This window comes from Gopherus evgoodei, chromosome 6, assembly GCF_007399415.2.
Source record: "Gopherus evgoodei ecotype Sinaloan lineage chromosome 6, rGopEvg1_v1.p, whole genome shotgun sequence".
NCBI classification, from domain to species: domain Eukaryota; kingdom Metazoa; phylum Chordata; order Testudines; family Testudinidae; genus Gopherus; species Gopherus evgoodei.
Window position 1 is genome coordinate 93,007,434 of NC_044327.1, and position 20,173 is coordinate 93,027,606.

The window sequence follows — 20,173 nt, forward strand, 5'->3', positions numbered from 1 at the left end:
CCTAGGCTACAGAGGTAGGAATTTCATTTTTTTCCCTCCTGCTAAAGTGAGTCAGTGATGGTACCCACATCAAACAAATGGGAGCACTAAGACAAACTCAGTGTGTCCTTATTAACCCCCCACCCTCCCAAAAAATAGATATAATAAATGTAGCCCTTGTCCATATGGTGTAACTGATATTGGCATAATCGAAAACAGAAGGAGCAACAATGGAGACAAATGATAGATCCCAGAGTGTTTTAGATTTCTTGTAAAAGGGATAAAGAACAATCTAATAAAAGACTGCCAAAGGGGGTGATTTTTAAACTCATTCTCCCTCAATCAGTTTATTTTTCATCAAGCTTCCATTCATTCAAATTTCACTCAAAGTTTACATTTCTAAGTCTTGTTTTTTGCCATTTCAGATTTTTAAAAAAACAAAATAAACGTTTAAATCTCCAGTGAAGACTGCATTTGAGTTTATCTATTCAAGAGTTTAAATACTTATATCAAGCCTGGGCTCCTACTTATATTAAACACTTATTACCATCATTATTAATAACTTCTGATACCATCCAATTGTAAATGATTTTGTAATAACATTCAAACTATGAAACTGCAGACTAACATATAGGTGCTATTACTCCACACTGCCCTATGGAATCCAAACATCAGTTGTGACAAAGGGAAGTTGAGTTGGTACAAGCAGTTGTACCTCCTTGTAATTCATCGTAAGACTTTAGGTGATAAGTTATAGACATAGCACCTTTCCTTGACAATGCCAATTAAGGTGAAAAAAAGTATTTTAACTTCAAAAACAAAACAGCAAGATATAGGAAGGCAATTGTAATAAAACCATGTGAAGGGTGAAGCGATAGCTCAGTGGTTTGAGTATTGGCCACCTAAACCCACGGTTGTGAGTTCAATCCTTCAGGGTACCACTTTGGGATCTGGGGCAAAATCAGTACTTGGTCCTGCTAGTAAAGGCTGGACTTGATGACCTTTTAGTTCTATAAGATAGGTATAGCTCCATATATTACTATAAAGTTACAAAATACTCAACTTTTCAGCAAAGAGTCCTGTGGCACCTTATAGACTAACAGAAGTTTTGGAGCATGAGCTTTTGTGGGTGAATACCCACTTCGTCGGACCCACGAAAGCTCATGCTCCAAAACTTCTGTTAGTCTATAAGGTGCCACAGCAGCAAAGAATCCTGTGGCACCTTATAGACTAACAGACGTTTTGGAGCATGAGCTTTCGTGGGTGAATACCCACTTCCTCAGATGCATCTGAGGAAGTGGGTATTCACCCACGAAAGCTCATGCTCCAAAACGTCTGTTAGTCTATAAGGTGCCACAGGATTCTTTGCTGCTTTTACAGATCCAGACTAACACGGCTACCCTCTGAAGGTGCCACAGGACTCTTTGCTGCTTTTACAGTTTCAGACTAACACGGCTACCCCTCCGATACTCTTTTAACTGTAAGTTATGACAGTTTTAATAGTTTTTTAAATTAAAATGTGCAAACAGAAACCAGTCTTAATAACCAAACAATAGGATATTAATTTCAATTACATTACTAAATAAAAATTATATTTTTTCTTCCCTTCAGTGTCAAAATAATGTAATTAAGTTCTCAAGCTTAGGGTGATTTCAGTCTAATGACCAAAGTACATAAGACCTCTCACTATTCTTAAGTACTTATCATGCAATTGTCCTTCTCATTCCTAGCTATTAAAATAATGTAATTCATCAGATTTCAGCCTTTAGGCTGATTTCATGGTAGTTTATCATGGAAACCAGCTTGGAAGAAAGATATACATGTGAAAGATTTGATGGCCAGCTGTATTGCTAACATCTGTGTTCTTTCACACAAGAAAATGTGGATGTGCAATTGGCACCATACAACTATTTAAAAGGGTATGGTCATTTGCTGGTGGTACAGAATTATTCTTTCTTGGCAAGTACTCAACAGCTGTAAGACACCATGTGTTGCTGAATCTCAAAGTTTTAATTTTCTCATGTACAACCTAAGTGAAAAAGCATTTACTAGTCTAGTGTCTATTTCAGACAGACAGTCATGAGTTATAGATGCTAGAACAGCTACGATGATCCTGATTAAGATGAGGAGGCCACTTGGTACTTGCCAAAGTTTAAATCTGCTGTGCGTGAGAGACATATGGAGCTATTAAAAGTAGTGAATGGATAGTACAAAAGGCTGAAAGTCACTTCAAGATCAGTCAAAATGATTGTTTTGTACTTTTTAAGGAAAAACCGTAATGAGCTAAATAATAGTACAGATTTGACTAAAATAGCATCAAAATAACTGCAGAACCAAACTAACAAGTGAGCATTCCTTATAGCATAAAACATGTAGTTTCTTTGTCAATCTGGGTTTTTGCAATACCAGTTTGTTTACTTTCCTCCAGCAGCCAGTGAGGTCAGGCAACAATCATGCAGCTCCCTATGTCTTAGTATTTAACATACAATTTAAGCTAAATTTTACAAATATACCATTATACTTTGTGCAATGCAAACAACTTGAAAACTAACTAATTCAGCATAAAATCTCTCATCATTGAACAATTACCAGCTGAACTAGCACGCACAAACATAAAAATGTATAGATTACTGGATTTACGGAGTCATTTTTCTTGATTTGAATAAAACAAGAACATCGTTAGGATTTTTTTTGGCCTTACAAGTCTACTAAGAACACAATTTCCATATTCTTTTAAAAAACATCTAAGCGGTTGGTGAAAAATGAAGCATGATTACTCTTTGAGCTAATTAAAAAGGGCACTTGAAGACAATGTCCTTTGACAACTATCTGTTCAGCATTTCACATTAACTGCAAGAACGGGTCACAGACAGACTAGCTTCCCTCGTGCTAGACATTTGTCTTTATGGTTTTTATTACATTACAGAGCTCATGGCATGTGAAATGGAGGGCAATTATTCAACAGTATCCACAAAGTCATTAAGAAGAAAAAATCCGCCCTGACTGTAGTGACTTACACCCAATGCAACTGATTGCACACAGAGTGTAAGCCAAGGCAGAATTTGGCACAAGAGATCATTTATATCATCACGTAGTAGGCCAAATGCCTTGATCCTATGGAGAAAAAGGTTCACAAAAATGCCTATGATGATGGAAAAAGTGACATTTTCTCCAGTATTTGTTGTTTTAAAACATTTTGCATAGTAAGGCAACACATTTTTGAGGCACAAACAAACAAGATACACAAGAGCACTTCAGACTTGGAGGTGGGGAAAACACACACACACCCCGTACCCTGTGAAAAGCCTTTTTTGAGGCCAGAAGCCAGCAATCCAATATGAAAAGTGGCTTTTAAGAAGTTGAACTTTGGTGCTCATCTTTTTTAATCTTTACCATAACAACCAACTGCTTGGCCTTGTTGCTATGCTGCGAGGACCTGACAACTACACTAGCCTTTCTAACTTGCAGATGATCATGACCAAATACAAAGCACCTAAGAGAAGTCTCCCACAATTTTCAGAGTAGAACTGTTCTGCAAAATATACAGCTATTTTGTATACTCAGTTCTCATTATTTTGTACACTTTGTTTTTAGCAGCTCCATCTAAAATCAACAGCTCAACAAGTGTATCTCACAACAGGTACCATCCACAGATAGAGTTTCCCTCTTAATCATTTTATAAGGTAATGGAGGGGATATTTTCACTTTTTTTTTTTTTTTTTTTTTTTAAATCGGAGGAAGCAGCAAAGGAAAGCAAGAAGATATAAAAGATTCATTGCTATGAAGTTTCACAGGCCCATATAATTTAAAAGTTCAGAAACTAGGGACTTGGCAAGGCAACTTTCTTCAACTATTAAATGCAGTTTTAGAAAACATTAAACTACAACTAACCAAACCTAATGTGGGTTAATAGTCAAAAACCATGGTCAATAAAGTGACAACTTCCTACTCAGGGCAAGCCATTTCCTCTTGTTTTAACTACTGTAGAATCACTATAGCTGTGAAAGTAAGCCGTGTTCTGTTCTGCCTCCGCTAGGTGGCGGCAGACTGGAGAATCTCCATTCCTGTTCATGATGCAACAGGTAGTAAACTTGATACATTGGCTGATCTGGCAGTTAGAAAAATGTTTAGATTTGTAAACTAATGAAATCACCAATGCACTACCACATTGTCATTTTACTGTCATGTTTCTGGTTACAGCAGCACAGTAAGTCAAACATTTAATCCTGGGGGAATTCTGAACCAAAAAATTTTCAAAAGTCTAGACAATATTTTAAAGTTCTGAAAACTTTGTCAAAATAACACTATATAATCACACCAGTTTCAATTATTTTGTAATTTATTTCAAACTACTTATCAGCAACTGTGTCTGTAACAATATAGACAAAAAAATTCCTTCAGCAGTAGAGAGCTAAGGACACCTCTACGAAAACCCAGCATCTGCTTCTCTGCCCCGCCCCCCAGCCCAGCAGGGGAGCCAGACACCCACGCCCCCTACCCCAGAACCCAGCTGTGTGGCCCCCCCAGCTCAGACACTTGCACATACCCCCTATTCCTCAGAGCCCAGCTGTGCCTCCCAGCCCAGACTCTCACATCCCTTCCCCACAGAGCTCAGGATCCGGAAGGAGAAACAGCCTGATACTGGGTCCTAATCTTGTACAGCATTTCCAGCATGCTGCCTCCTTCCTTCAGGGCAGGCTGGGTACTGCAGCTGCTGGATATCCTCCAACTCCTTCCCATTATCTTCCATTTGTGAGCTGGGCTCTGCCAGGTCCAGTGCCCCACAGTGGTGGCCAACAGCTCTGCAGCCCATTTTTGTGGGAAGAAAAGGAAATTCTGCACATAACATTAATTTCTGCGCAAATTGTGCATTGCACAGTGGCGCAGAATTCCCCCATGAGTAAACATTTCAAAAATGAAGCTCACAACTCTAAGGTTGTTATGACCAGTATTAAGGCACCAGGAGCAATCCTGACAACTTCCTAGAAGCCTTCATTTAACTGGCAAATCCATTAACTTGATGAGATTAAGACTCTTCCCTTCTCCTGACAATTTCCTTCTTTTTCCACCGCATGGTAGGGTTGCTAGGTGTCGTTTTCAACCAAACACCTGGTCGAAAAGGGTCCCTCCCTACCCCGGTGAAAATGAGCAAGTGAGTGAGGGTGGGTGAGAGCAAGCGACAGAAGGAGTGGGGATGGAGTGAGCGGGGTGAGGCCTTGGAGAAGGGGCGGGGGTGTTCGGTTTTGCTCAGTCAGAAAGTTGGCAACCCATGATGGGCTGGGAGGGAACATGATCTATTTCCTCCACACCTTGCAGAGGAGGATGGACACTCATCCTCAAAGAGTGTGTTTGTGTAGGGGAAAAAGGAAGGAAGGAAATAAAGAGCCCTTGGCATCTCCTCTCCTCACACCACTAGGGTTTATCTGCTCACTCTTTCCTTGACTGCCAGCAGAAAGTGCTGAGCTCCTCTTCCCCTCAGCTTTCCAGTGCAGCAATGCAAGTGGAGCACCAAATCAACATTATTTCTGAATAGTGGAATCTTAGAACTATGCAGTCTCACAGCATCAAGATCTGTACAGCTGAGCTTGCATGTCATCAGATAGCCATCACTTCTCTAGGAAGTGGTGCTCCAAGCATACTTCTCAAATGCCCCTTACTTTGTAGGTCATTACTCATTTTAGTCCCCAAGTTACTTATATTCCACCTAAAATGTCTCCCTCATTGATATTATTGAACATTATTTACATTGCAAAGAAATAATTGCATTGAGGTTAATTACAATAAAGGAATGAATCATATAGCATTTAAAATTTTCTCCCTCCATTTTGGTCTTTGCCACACACAGCATCCCACAATTGGTCATCGACAGGTTAAGCAGGAGGGGAAAGGGAGTCCCAACACTTTATGCCATGTGCCATTGTGGTGGGGTGTGCAACCCACTCAGACCCTGAAGGGGTTAATGTGGGCCTGAGAGGCCAATTACAGTATCTGGCTGCACCTGGAGGGAACACCAGGCTTAACTGAACATGAAGTCCAGGTGGGCAGGAGCAGGCTGGTTAGCATAAAGCCAGGAAGTCAAGAGCAGAAGGCGGCTGCAAAGAGGGAGTGTGCCGTCACTCTCTGGGACCAGAGAGGGGAGAGGAGAATAAGCCCTGGGATCCTAACCCTGGAAGAAGGGTCAATCCCAGAGGAATTGTGGGGAAAGAATGCCTGAGAGGGCTCAGTAGAAAGAGCCGAGGTAAACAGCAGCAAGGAGTACAACTGGGCAGATCTTGGCTGCTCATTATTGGGTTCCAGCCCAGGGACCCTCTGTAGAGAGCTTCTAGGAAATGGCAAAGTATTGTTGGAGATGCCAGCTGGGCAGCTAGTCTGGAGGCACTTTGTTATCCTGGGAGGACTATATAATGTCCTGGCCGGATGACTGAGTCACAAAGAGGGAGTACCCTGAATCAAGGAGAGAGAGAGAGAGAAGGGTCACAGTGTCAGTAGCCAATGGAAGAGGGCACTACACCATGCAGGAGCTGGTCTCCAGAGGAAGGCACAAGGAGGTTCCCCCTACAATGAGTGTACCCCATCACAGCCATTGTGTTTGACTTGCTGATTTGTAACTATATAGCAGGACAGAGAATGAAGGGTTTAAAAATCTATGCTGAATTTCTGTGATGATGCTGAACGGCCTCTACTCGTGATTATTAATGCTTTGCATACCCTTTGAGCGAGTTCATTGTTAACAGATGTGACAGTTTAAATTGAACAGGAAGTAACCAAGCTTTTTAGAACAGTAAATTAAGTGAAACAAATGGCTAAGGTGAAATTCTGGTTTGAGTTTGCAGAATGAGATGGGCAATTTTTAAAAATGAGGACAACTTAGTATACAAAATTCAATCTGAAAACATTTCTGTAAATTAATGAAACTTCAGAGTCTAAGATCCACTTTCAGCAAACTTATTCAGATATGCAAAAATTATATTCTATGAATACATTTGGTCAGATGAGAGCTGAGTCAAAAAAACAGGGAACTTAACAGGGCTACAAGTAACCTGTTGATTTTGGAATCGGAGAAGGATTTGTAGGGCAGAGGAAAGGAATTGCTCACCTAAGCTGTAAACATGAACTTATTATGTCCATTAAAGTCATACAGATGGATTCCCCACCTTGCTACGGCTATTTTGCAATGTGTAAACTTCAAGAGGCTACAGAAGGCTAAGAGAGAATCCCCTCTCAGCTCGGGAACATTCCCCTGGTGGGAAGTGGCTCTGCTATCTAGAGTGCCAGCATCCCTATGCCTCCCTTTTTCCTCCATACACCAGGTGCATGTCAGGGCAGGAACTCTGTACCAGTGGCATAAGGGAAGGCTGGCTCTGTGCAGCATAGCCCTGAGCGGCACTGAATCAGCTCTCCCTCCCACCCTTCCCCCCAACCAAGATCCCACCCAGATGCAGTAGAAAAATCAACCCCATGCAAACCAAACATGTTCTGAATTCAGAGAAATTGGAAGGAGGAGAGAAGATACGCAAAATGAAAAATCCTAAAATTTCATGTAACTAACCAGAATTCCAGCCCTCCCCATTCTCCCATAAATAACTTAAATGGGACAGTCAGTTCAAATGGTGCCCAAAATTATAGTTTAAGTTTAGTAAAAACTGCTTTTACAGAATTTAAGATTGACAAATATTCTAATAGCTTATAATTTTGAATAATAAAGATTTCTATGCAGTTTATAAACAAAGGCTTTGATACTGCAAATGTTAGAAGTAATTTTAATTTTACTCGCACCATTACATTTAATAGGACTACTAACGTGCCGTTACTCATCTGGGCCAAAATGGTGGCTATGGTCTAGTGCAGGTATCAGCAGCCTTTCACAAATGGTGTGCTGAGTCTTCATTTATTCACTCTAATTTAAGGTTTCGCGTGCCAGTAATACGCTAACGTTTTTAGAAGGTCTCTATCTATAAGTCTATAATATATATAACTAAACTATTGTTTTATGCAAGGTAATAAAGGTTTTTAAAACATTTAAGAAGTTTCATTTAAAATTCAATTAAAATGCAGAGCCCCCTGGACCGGTGACCAGGACCCAGGCAGTGTGAGTGCCACGCATGCCAGAGGTTGCCTCCCCTGGTCTAGTGAATGGAAACCTGAAAGTGAAGTTGACTAGAAATTGACTAGAATGAGAAAAATACAAAAAACAACAAAAAAAAACCGTAAATAGTCAAGATTATTAAAAATTCTGTCAACTTTAGACATTGGCAGATCAAAATTAATTTTAAGGAACTGGTATGGTACAAAGAACTGTCTTTCTGATAAGCTCACTAAAACTACTATCATTGTGTCAATATACACATATAGTTGGCTCAAATTACAGAACAAATAAAAAGCACAGACTATAGACAGACTGATGCAGTAAAGAAAGATGCCATTATTTCCAATTCCCTCACCAGTCTGTCACTTTGATTTACAGCAGTTTCAAACTGTTAAGCAATGAAAATATAAACTTGACCAAATACAGTCAAGCAAGTTTCTCAGCAAGCATTAATATATTCAAAATGCATTCTAGGAGTGTGCAGAGCAATACTTATCATCCTGGGAAGAATCTCATTGGCTTGCTGCCATGGCAGTTTGGCTTGTAGACAATACTAACTGTTCCATTCCCTGCAGCAAGTTTGAAACCAGAACTAGCCATCTGAAAATCAAATGCATTTGTAACTACTCTACTCTTATTTTCATCTGTTACTGTAACTGGACTGTATCTCCCCTTTCACCTCCAGGTCTCATTCCAGTGACACCCTTGCCTCCCCTCCCCCTTTTTTGGTCCAAATGACTTTTTTCTTGTGTTTATATTGAACATCAGTTTCTATTCCCTCCTTTTAGTTTGATTTCCCCCTTCCCCTCAACCCACCCTCTTTTTGTCTCCAGTATTTGGTGCACATACCCAGACCTTATTTTTTTAAGACGTGTGTGTGCTGTGTTTTATTTAACAAAAAAATATAAATCCCTTTTCAATCTTCTCTTTTCAAGTTTGTCTCAAGTGAACATAGAAACGTAACTCTTCACACTGCCACTTAACGTTCAAAGTTCTGTATTCCCCTCACAACTGTGCAGAGAACGCCATTCAATCATCGTTACGTGCTAACTGAATAGTCAACTCTTACAAGATACACAGAAACTCCTGAATTCAGAGAAGTCTTGGGGAAGTAAAGAATTTTTCACCAGGAAGTTACAGGTCTAGGACTGCAAAAATGATTTTTAAAAGTTTCTGCAAAAACTCACTCTGGCTGTTGGCCAATCTCCTTTCAAATTACTAAATTCTCTGTTAAAATTTGGCACGTTTTGCAGTTCTGAGTCACCAGAGCCCCAAGGTAATCAAAGAATTCTAATCTTGCATTTAATTAATACTCTGGCTTGAGGCAAGAGCTAGGGGAGATTCTGCCACTGGAGCTCTGGGCACTGTCCCACTCAAAAGGGAGATACTTATTTTCGTCTGGATTTTTACCAGCACAGTGCACTCATACAACCAACCAACAATGGGCTCTAAGGCAATGGCAGAATTTCACTGAACAGCCGGAGTCATAGCTTGCAGAAGTGTCCATAATGAGCACATTCATAAGGGGCTCCAAAGCATCAACATTAGCTGTGTGACTTCTCTGAAAAGTTTGACGGTCACTATACAGCTCTGAGGATAACTTTCTAAATTGCCCTAAAGTAAGTGTGGTGGAGACCTGTGGAGCTCAGGCAAGTTACTGCGTACCCCCTCCATTTCTGACTCAGCAGTTACTGCCCGTTAATGGTGACTGCCTCAGCACATAATGCAATAAATGTATTCTGCTCCTAGCCTGATGTATTTTCAAATGAACACTGCCTGCTACCTGTGTTCAGAGTGCTGACTCCTTGTTTTTACTGCCCACCCAAGTAAGTTATTCTGCAGGTAACATGTTTAGAGCAGAAATAACCAATCTTGACTAGACTTGTAGTCGCATCAAAATCATCATGTTCCAGTTGCCAAATAGACAGTGAAAGGTTGGGACTTTGAAAAGTACCTACTTGAGTCAGGAACTTAAAGCTCATTTGCAAAAGTAAGTTAGGCTCTTCCAAACTTAAATCCCATTGAAAGCCAATGGGATTTAGAAGACTGGAGCAGATTAAATTTTTAGATGCCTAAAGATACAGATAGGATACCTAATGGGATTTTCAAAAGTGTTTAGACACCCAACTCCCACTGAAATGAATGGGAGTTAGGGCACAAATCCTTAAAGATACATTGGCATTTATCTGCCTCTTAGGTCCCAACATTCACCATTTAGGCACCACTGACATTTTCATAGGCACCAGCATCTAAGTTCCCAAGGCACCTAAGTCAACCTCTGTAAAGCCACCTGAGCGCTGATCCTGTTCCACAGCCAAAGAGGGGCTTAAAGCTATGGCTTAAGTCTAAGCCTCAGAGACACCAAAATAGGATTCTTAAAGTAGGCAGGGGAACACTTATCTCACCAGTGGGGCCCAATCCTGTAGGCATGCTCAGAGCCTAATACCTGTTACTTGTCAACCCCTACATCAGGGAGGTCAGAGGCAGACTACCAATAGGCGCAGGGGCAGCAAAACACATGCAGAAAAGGAACGAGGGCATACAGCAAGCATAAGACAGGTTTCAAGCACAAGCAGGAGATACAGCTCTGGATGCTAGGGCATGGGCTACGTAAAAGCTGACCCGGCTTAGGTGCCTAACTCCAGAAGATTCACAGCTGATGATCTTGAGTGGAGAGGTGGCAATCTCTGGCCCATCAGCCATGTGCCCCGGGTCAGCCACTTAGATGCCTAAGCCCTTCTTCTCACCACTTCACTTCTGAATGGCTTAGGAAAGTTCATGCCCAGGTGGTCAGCTTCTGAAAATCCCTTTCTAGGTGCCTAAACTCTCTTCATGTATTGTACGGAAAACTGGGTGCCTAGTCTGGGGCAGGTCACCTAGGGATTAGGAATTACAACAATGAGCAGAGCAAAGCATAAGTAGTTTTAAACACTTGGGCCTGGGTGCTTTTGAAAATCCCACTACATGACTAAATACTTTGAATGATTTAGGCACTTCGGGCTCGAATTTAAAAATGGGATACAGACGCTTTTAAAAATTTTACCCAGGGTTTAAGTTCCTATGATCAAAACACTAAGAGTTACAAGTAATTCATAAATATTTGAGGATGAGTTACTGTGAAGAATAAGTCATGAGAGTTCTTTATTAAGCCTCCACCACATTTTGGAAGTGTCTCTTAGAAATTCCCATTTAGTTACATACAATTTTCTTAATTCCCCTTCTGGGCATTGTAGATTATCAAAGCAGCTATGTATAAACAGAGCCTCATAACCAGCTTCCATCCCACTCCATCCGATTAACTGATGTCATGATTCTGAGTAACACCACCTCTATGGTAGCACAATGTGATGTCATTGTATATGACGATTGTGCCACCATACAAATCAGGGTGATCTAAACAAAAATGCTACTACATGTAGTTAATAACTGGTAAAAACAAACAAAATAGAACAAAAGGAAACTATTGCAGAAATGCTTTAAAACAAAAAAATCACAAGTAATTGTTCTGTATCTGAAATAAGGACTAATGCAAAAAGTGTCTTTTAATTTAAATATCAAAATACTGTCTGCTAGGCTTGCCTGGTTTCTTTTGGTTTAAGGCAAATATCTAAGACTATGTCTTCAGTGACCTTACAGTGGCACAGCTATACCGCTGCAGCTGCGCCACTGTAAGGTCTCCTGTGTAGCCACCCGATGCAGTAGGAGAGAGCTCTCCTGCCTGCATAATTAAGCCACCCCCAATGAGCAGTGGTTGCTATGCAGGCAAGAGACTCTCCCACCAACGCAGTACTGCTGACACCAACGCTTTTGTGGGTGAGATTTTTGTTCATCAGGGGTGCGGTTTTTTTCACATCCCTGACCAACAAAAAGGTTTTGCCGACAAAAGTGTTAGTGTCAACATAGCCTAAAAGTCTGAATCTTAGTAGGTAGATTAGACAAATCACCTTGACACAGATATTTACTTAAAATTTTCAATTAAAACTCCTTCTAATGTCAGCTACGGACCACAGGCCAAATCCTACCTTCATTCTGACCACCGTGTTGCAGAAGTTAGGGAAGAATGTGCTTAAATGTAGGAAGTTCTTTCTCCTTTATACAGAAAGAAACTAGACACTTTCTGGAAAGGGGATACAGTAAAATAACTGGAGTGTCTTCTATGGTCAAGCTATTACTTATTTTATAAATATCTGATCTTACTATAAGAGAAAATGTTAGATATAACCCTGGTTGAAAATATTTCTATATTTTTAAGCCATTAACAAAATAATTTTACAGTGGGAATGCAATATTTGCAGAGAATTCCTGCTAGTGAGTTGGAGGCACCAAAAATGGAAAAACTGCCTTCAGCTTTTAAAAACTTAAACAGTAATATCTGCTCATTCTCCATATGAAATCTTTATAGGATTTCTATAAATTGCTGACTACAGTACATTTGCCAGGTTGTCCTATACATATACTTATATTTAAATGAAAACTGTGGAACAGAGAGAAATCTGATGAGGAAAAAAAAGTCACAAGAAAAACAATTATTGAGCTCACAGCACTAACCTTGCTGCTCACTGTCTGCTTCAGCTTTTGCAGAACTTGGTGCTACAGGAAGGGGTCGAGGAGGACGAGGCTTCGGAGTCGGGGGAGATATTTTTTTTCTTCCAATATATTCTACGTAAGTTCCTGGAAAATCTCCCCTCTCCCCTGTGGTTTCATTACAGCCGTTCAACCAACCAATTTCCTCAGGCTTCGCTTCTTCCCCTTCAGTAAATCCAAGTGCTACTAAGGTACCTTTATTCACAGTTAATATATCCCCTAAGTGCAAGTCAATGTCTTCTTCTCGCTCTTTTTTGTAGTCATATAAAGCTCTGTACTGGTATCCTTCTGCACTCATCTTGGCAAATATTTTAACATTCAATAATGTAATTAAACAATAACAAAACTCAAGTTGTCCAGATTAATCTTTATGTACAAACAGATTAAAAATGTACTAAATGGGATAGTTAAAATGTCAATAGGAGTTCCTAAAGAATACAATCCTCCAAAGATTCAGAAAGCACCAGGATCTGGTATTATGTTGCTGATGCGTTCCACTTCAAGTCTAGATCAATATTCTTCCAATTAATTCCTTTTCTGAGTTTCCTGGCACTCCTGAGACCAAGAATTCAAGCTGAATTTTACAGCCTGTTACACCTTCTTCTGATGTACTTGCCATAGAACACAAAAGAGAGATAGCTCAGTGGTTTGAGCACTGGCCTGCTAAACCCAGAGCTGTGAGCTCAGTCCTTGAGGGGGCCATTTAGGGATCTAGGGCAAAATCAGTACTTTGTCCTGTCAGTGAAGGCAGGCGACTGGACTTGATGACTTTTCAAGGTTCCTTCCAGTTCTATGAGATAGGTATATCTCCATACATTTAACATCCGTTAGTGAGCTCTGCACACATGCTGTACCTAGAAATAGAAGAAAAAATGAAGATTCATGACATTGTTCCAGACTTCATTAAGCTTGCAAGACTTCAACGAAGTTGCATTTAAGTTATATGCAAGACATACTTCTCAAAACATGGGACAGGTCCTACATTCCCATGGAAAGGCGGAAAAGAGGGTCAAAGTCACATCAAAACTATGGCCATTTACACATGCTAATTTTCCAAAGTCTTATCTGGTCAGAAGAGACCAATTTAATCCTTCAGTCAAATAGGAAGTATGTCCCTCTGAACCTCCATGTCTCAAGACACATGGCATACACTATGGATACTGGGGGACATGTAGAGGGCTAGCTGCTCCACACTTCTTCCCTCAGCACACTGTAACCTGGCAGCAGGACTCCATCTATTGCCTTTCTGCTAGCACATCACAGGAGATATGCCACGACAGAATGGGAACCCACTAGAATTAGTGATGACATGGTCAGAATTCATGTCCAGGGTATTCCCCTGAGGTTTTAGCAGAAAATGAGGATGTGCAGAATTGTTTTCCTGTAACCCCAGGGACCTTCATACATGCTTGCATAGAATAGCTTACTTGCTGTTTGAGAAACAGTTGGGGGAGGAAGAGGAGTGACAAATGATGCTACTTTGACTAAGATACCCTCCCTTCAACAAATTCTTTGGGACCTTTTAGCACAGCTTCCTTAATTTTCATGCTCTGTGCAACAGAAGTCAGAAGTAATCCTTTCCTCTCTCAATTTTTCTTAAGTTATGCTACTTTGTGGTTTTGGTTAGGTGAGGGTCTTCCCCCTCAATTTTTAGTTTGTTTTTCCAGTGGTAAAGTATGTTACTCAGCAACTGAAAATGACACACACAGACCACCTAAGAAGGAGCATGAGCAGCGCTGCAAGGGTGGATACTTAAATTACTTAATACAAGAAACTATTGGTCTGAAAGTTCAATCAAGTCTAACTAGAAAGCAATGAGTAAAATACACTGTTGAAAAATAACCTTTTAATACACACTAACCAGACAGACAGAACAACAGAATCCTTTAAAACTTTATTATTTCAACTGTTATTCCTTTGCATCTACTTGTGTCCAATCATAACTTGAACGGCTGTGCTGGGATACCAAAGAGCGCGAACTATTCATTGTTGCACTGAAAAACTTTTAAAACGCAGCACAATAAAAAGTCTTAAGAATTATGTAATATGAGTAGGCAATAATGTTACTGTGTATTGAAGTGCTATGCAAGTGTAAGAAATGGTTATAAACTAGTTTAATGTAGTAGAAAAAAAATCAAGACTGAATAGTCCTATAACGGAAAGAAGAATGTGAGAACAAAGGGCCAGATTCACTGGTATGTTAGAAAAATTTTGCCTTGCTCAGGTAGCATGAAGTTGCCCTAAGCCCAATTTAACTGGGCACTGTTGGATTCATCAGGCATAGTAGAATTCTCAAGAGACACAGAGTTGCCATAATGGTTGCTGCATCACCCTCCATCCCAGCTACCAAGGGAGGAGGAACATAAAATCCTTGCTCCTGGTAATTTCTGGCTGCTATAATGGCACCTGGAGACTAGCACACCATTGCAGTTGGACTGGGAAGGAGTTACTGAAGTCACACTTGCACATACTTAGTGGCCCAAACAATGACAGAGAAGTTGCAGTTAGTATGCTGGAGCAGAGGTGGTGTCTGCCAGGAAAAACGGTTTCCATAAGGCTAGACCACAACATAAGTCAGTTTTGGGTGGGGGGACAGCAGCCATTTTGTCCCGCTACCAAAGTTCTTCACATAAAGCCCAGTCAGTCTTTATACACAGATGTGCAAACCTGGTTAAAGAGTTTTTAAAAACAGCAATAAATAAGTCTTCGATATTAGTTCAGCTGTACAGCAATGCTCTCTTTAGAAAAATCAACAGTGTCACCAGTTCTTTATTTTGTCCAGTTAAGATGTTACATAAATAAATATTCCAAATGGAGTTATATTGTCTCTATCTTCAGATATCTGAGTTAAAAATAAATAGCTAAGAGACTGCCTTAATTATTATTCAGCTAGGAGAGTTTAAAAGGAGAAAAAAAGGACATACCATTGGCAAGAAAATGTTATATTTAGGGAGGAAATATGAATGAATAGCCAGGTGGCAGATGAGGTGGAGTAGGGTGCAATGGGGTAGAAGGAGGATTGTAAACATACCAAATGCTAATTTGTTCTATTTGCAGCCTAAGGGCTTGATCCTGAGGAGATAGGAGTACTTGTAACCCTTATCAATCCCGAATTCTCAGGCAGAATTCCACTCACTCTATGACGTGCCTTGCGTTGTGCTAACACTTACTTAAAATTCAACTGTAGATTGCTAGAGGTTCCTACACATCATCCCCCACTCAGACTTTTAACTATTTTTCCCCACATCCAAAAAAATAATGTTCTGGCACCCACATCTGTGGTACCAAAGCATTTCCTCCCACAGCAGCATTCCTCTGTTGACTAACTAAAAAGGAAGGTATCTGCCTTCCACCTCCGTGAATAAATGCTGCTTTCAATCCTTGCCAGGCTGGAGGGAGACTTGCTTTAATTTGCTCATGTTCACATATATCCACAAAATACTTCTATATCATCAGGGTAACAAAAATCCATTCCCTCCCTGCCCTCAATAGACTACTCACAAGATACAATTGTTCCTATCATACATGCATTCATATGACATTTCTTTCCAAAGATTCCCTAATCCACTGTGGGGAAAAAGAAAATTCCTAGGAAAAAAAAGTGTCCAGCATAAAAACTTTCCTTCTTTAATTATCACATGAGCTTTGTCAGCAGACCAGATCAAAAAATGTAGAGATGCAGTGCAATGCACTGAAAGAAATGAAATAGAAGTTTATCAATGGATATTTGCTTGACTAACTTCTCCCCACTAGGTGTCTACAAGACGCAATTCAAATTTCAGTTATCTCTACAATGAAAGTGTGATGCTACTATCCTCTAAATAAAAATAAGCAAGATAAGCAGTTTGTTTGGTTGTTATTTTGCTAAAGAAAAGAAAGTTAATATAATAAACCAATGAAGTATCATAAAATATATTGTGTATGATTTATCACACCATTTAGAATGCTTTATCCTTAGATGAAGCAGTTTAAGCATCTGTGGTTTCCTGCACTGAATTAATTCAAATATTTCTACACAGACAAACTATGTTGATCAATCCCAGATTCCAGCAAGGAATGTCATTCTGAAATTTAAGCAGACATTCCATAAAATATTATATATACAATGACTGCAAGGCCATGCTGGAGATAAATGATATCATCTTGGATTTTTTAATTTTAATTTGGGGGGGGGAGTATTTTTACCTAAGTGTCTTTCTATCCTATTAAGAGGAAGGATAAGTAATCCCCTCTGGAATCCTCTGACAGGCAGTTAAGAGGTCACCCATAGACTGAAATCACTTCTGCAAGGAAATCAGCTTTCCATTAGTGTAGGATTGGGGGACAAACTAATAATTGTCAGCACAACATATTACAAGTACAGCCAGGGCTTGGAGGCAGGGATTTGGCAACCAAGTGTACTTTTTCCTCCCACTTATGGGCCAGAATCCTTGAACCATTAGATTGTTTCTACAAAACGAGACAGGAAAGTCGCAATAGAATAGCTTTTGTTAAGTGTTTCTTCAAATACCATTATTAAGATTCAGAAAGCAATGCAGTTTCTCAAAGCAGTATAAAATATTCCCATACCAAGCTGCTAAATGTCTCTCTCCAGTGAAAAAAGTTTGTTGTAGAAATCTGTATATAAACCTGCTAAATTGAGGACATTAGTTATATTACTAAGTAACTCTGAAAGGGTTTTTTAAATATAAGGGGAAAGTTTTGAGAGATCACAGGGAAAGAAAGGCAAAGCATAGTTCTTACCATAAATCTCCTAACATAATGCAAGTAAATATTAATTTATTTTTAAAGTTTCTAAACACAGTCCGTTTAAAAAAACAGGAATAACTGCATTATGTACTTATACCCCCGAGTTCTAATGAAAATAAAGAAATGGGATAGTATTTCATGTGAAGTTGTACGGATTGCTCATATTGGCCACGAAGAAGAGATTGAATGCTGACCTTTAAATCTAAAGTTGCAATGTTATGAAAGCTTTTCAACAATATAAAAATGTAACATCTTGCTATGCTCATACACCACAGGCTGTAACAGTATCACTGAAGTAGGAAGTGCCGGCCACTTGTTGGTTTGCTAAATCAGCCAATTCCTTTATTAAAAAGGAATCACTAGTACGGTGTGGGGACATCATGCCTGCTTTGGTTCCAAGTTTAAAAGTTGGGAGCGTCCTGCGATCCCTTCTCCCCTCCCCAAGCGCCGGTGCAGGTCGCGGCACGGTCGAACCAGGGGCACAGGCTGCACAAGCCGCTGCACACAAAGAGCCAAGCGGGCTGCACAGAGCAAACCCCGGTCGCTCTCTCGCCAGCTCGGCCACGGGGAGGACTAACTAAGGGCTAAGCCAGGTTTTAACAGCCCAACGCCTCCCGCCGCGGGGTCACAGGCCGCCCGCAGCACAGTCCCACCACGCTGCACGGGGCAGCGCTTCCTGCCCTGCCTGACACCACCCCCGGGTCGCGGGGCTCAGAGCCTGCCCTGCTCCGCGAGGCCCCGGCCGTGCAGGAAGGAGCCCAGCGCCCGGCTCGCTCGGGCAGCTCTTCCCCGGGGCTGGGGCTGCGGCTGGCAGGCGGGGCCGGGCGCGTGCAGCCCTTACCGTCCGCAGCGGCTCCGCGCCGTCCCTCGCTCCCTGCGGCCGGCACTGCCGTCGCTCCCCGCTCGGCTCCTGCAGCTCCACTCGCCGCCCCAGCGCCCCTCCGCTCCGTGCCCCCGCCCAGCCCGGCGTGCGCCCCTCCTCCCCACGCCCGGCCAACCCGCTCCGGCTGCAAGGGCCGGGCACCGCCCATTCGGCCGCGCTGTCATGCGGCGGGCAGCCTCTGCGCTGGGGGTCGGCAGAGGTCCCGCCGCCGCCGCCGCCGCCGCGCTTCCACCCGGGGGCTTCTCCTTGCCGGCCGGGCGCCCCCCGGAGCCGCTCGCCCCGCCTGCCCATTGACCCCCAGCAGCCCCGAGAGGGAGCAGAAGGAAATCAAGGCCCGCAGCTGCCACTTGGTCACCTTACCCCGCAGGGACCCCGGGGCCCGTTGGCTTTTCTTGGCACTAGGGACAAAGCAGGTTAGGATGCGGGGGGCTGGCGGAGCAGCCTAGTTGTGACTGTTGTGCCTGCCGTCCCGCAGTATGCGCGGCGCTGTACACACAGCCGCAGGCCCCAAGGCAGGCCAGTGCCTTGGGGCCTGGCAGTGTGAATCCAACTCAGTGCAGCAAAGGATACCAATGCACAAAGGAGGACAAAGGCTAACGGGAGATGAGAGTTGGGACAGTGAGAGATCATGGTCCTCTCAGCATCCTGATCCTCTTTGGGTGTGTTTTTTATAATAATGTAATATATGAGGGTCGGGTTGAGTGTCCAGAAGACAGGCCTGACTGTATCCGTGTGTGTATATGGGTACCCACTGCAACGCAGTGTTGTCTTCATTGGTGGCTGCACCAACAGCATGGTGTTGTGTCAAAACATCATCTTGTCACAACGTGATGACCGTTCCCAAGTTCTCAAACTTGACTGTGGGACAGTCCTATTTAAAAAAAACAGGGCTAGCCTGCAAAATCTGGGACAGATGATAACGAACCCTTGTGTACTCGTGGTACATGCTCTAAGCTGTCATGAACCCAGGTGTCACTACTATGAACAGTCCTGGCATGGGGTGAGGGGAGGATAAAGGAAGAAGCACACTAAAATGAGAGGCAGTGGGAGCCAAGATACTAGGCAGGTATAATTATAATTTTACAGTGTCAAAGAATGCTAGGCTTCACACAGTGCAGATTAGTCCCTGCTCTGAAAGAATTTACACTCTAAATTGTATGTGACAACAGCAGGTGTAACAAAAGCACATGGGTTGCGGCAACAGGATCATGCATTAAGGCATGCACACATCGTGCTAGAATAGGTATTTGTCTGTAAATAACAAATATGTATACACGTGTTATTATGATTCACTTGTGGGTGTCAGTGTGAAAGTGGGTCTTGAGAAATTTCAGTGAGAGTGGCTTGGCAGGTCAGTTCTGGGAGGACTTGTAATGCATAGAGGCCAGCAGCATGGAAAATCATACAGAGTCAGCTATGCAAGAAGCAAACAGGTAATCAAGGCCATGTAATGGGGAGAGGGAGGAGGGTATGAGTGGACTCAGTCACAAGATAAGGGACAAGGCTGGATGTGTAGGCGTGGGTCGAGTTATGCAGAATCTTGAAAGCAAGGACAAGAAATGTAAGCTTGATGTGGTGGAACAGGGAGAGCCAGTGGAGGGATTCAGAAGGGCGAGATATTGTCAGATTGACTAGCCAAGAAGATGATTTTAGCAGCTGTGCTTTGTATGGATTGGAGAAAGGTGGTGAGTGTGGAGGAGGTCAGAGAAAAAGTGGTTGCAGTAATCAAGACAGGACATAAGGGCATGGATAAGAGTTTTGCCTATCTGGACAAAGGGAAAAGGTCAGATCTTTGAAATGTGATAGAAGAAACAGCAAGACTTAGACTGATGAAGTAATGTGGATGCCCAAAAAGGTATATGGTGTGGAGCCTGATGATTAAAACAAAAGCA

At 41.9% G+C, this 20,173-nt stretch overlaps 1 protein-coding gene across 1 annotated transcript in view; it reads right to left on the reverse strand.

Moving 5' to 3' along the window:
* PIK3R1 (phosphoinositide-3-kinase regulatory subunit 1) overlaps nucleotides 1–13,354 on the reverse strand; it is a 70,892-nt gene extending 57,538 nt beyond the window's left edge. The window contains exon 1 of the mRNA XM_030566902.1: nucleotides 12,614–13,354. Coding sequence (XP_030422762.1) covers nucleotides 12,614–12,947 — 334 coding nt within the window. The 5' untranslated portion in view covers nucleotides 12,948–13,354. The remainder of the gene's footprint in view (nucleotides 1–12,613) is intronic.
* Nucleotides 13,355–20,173: the final 6,819 nt, after the last annotated feature.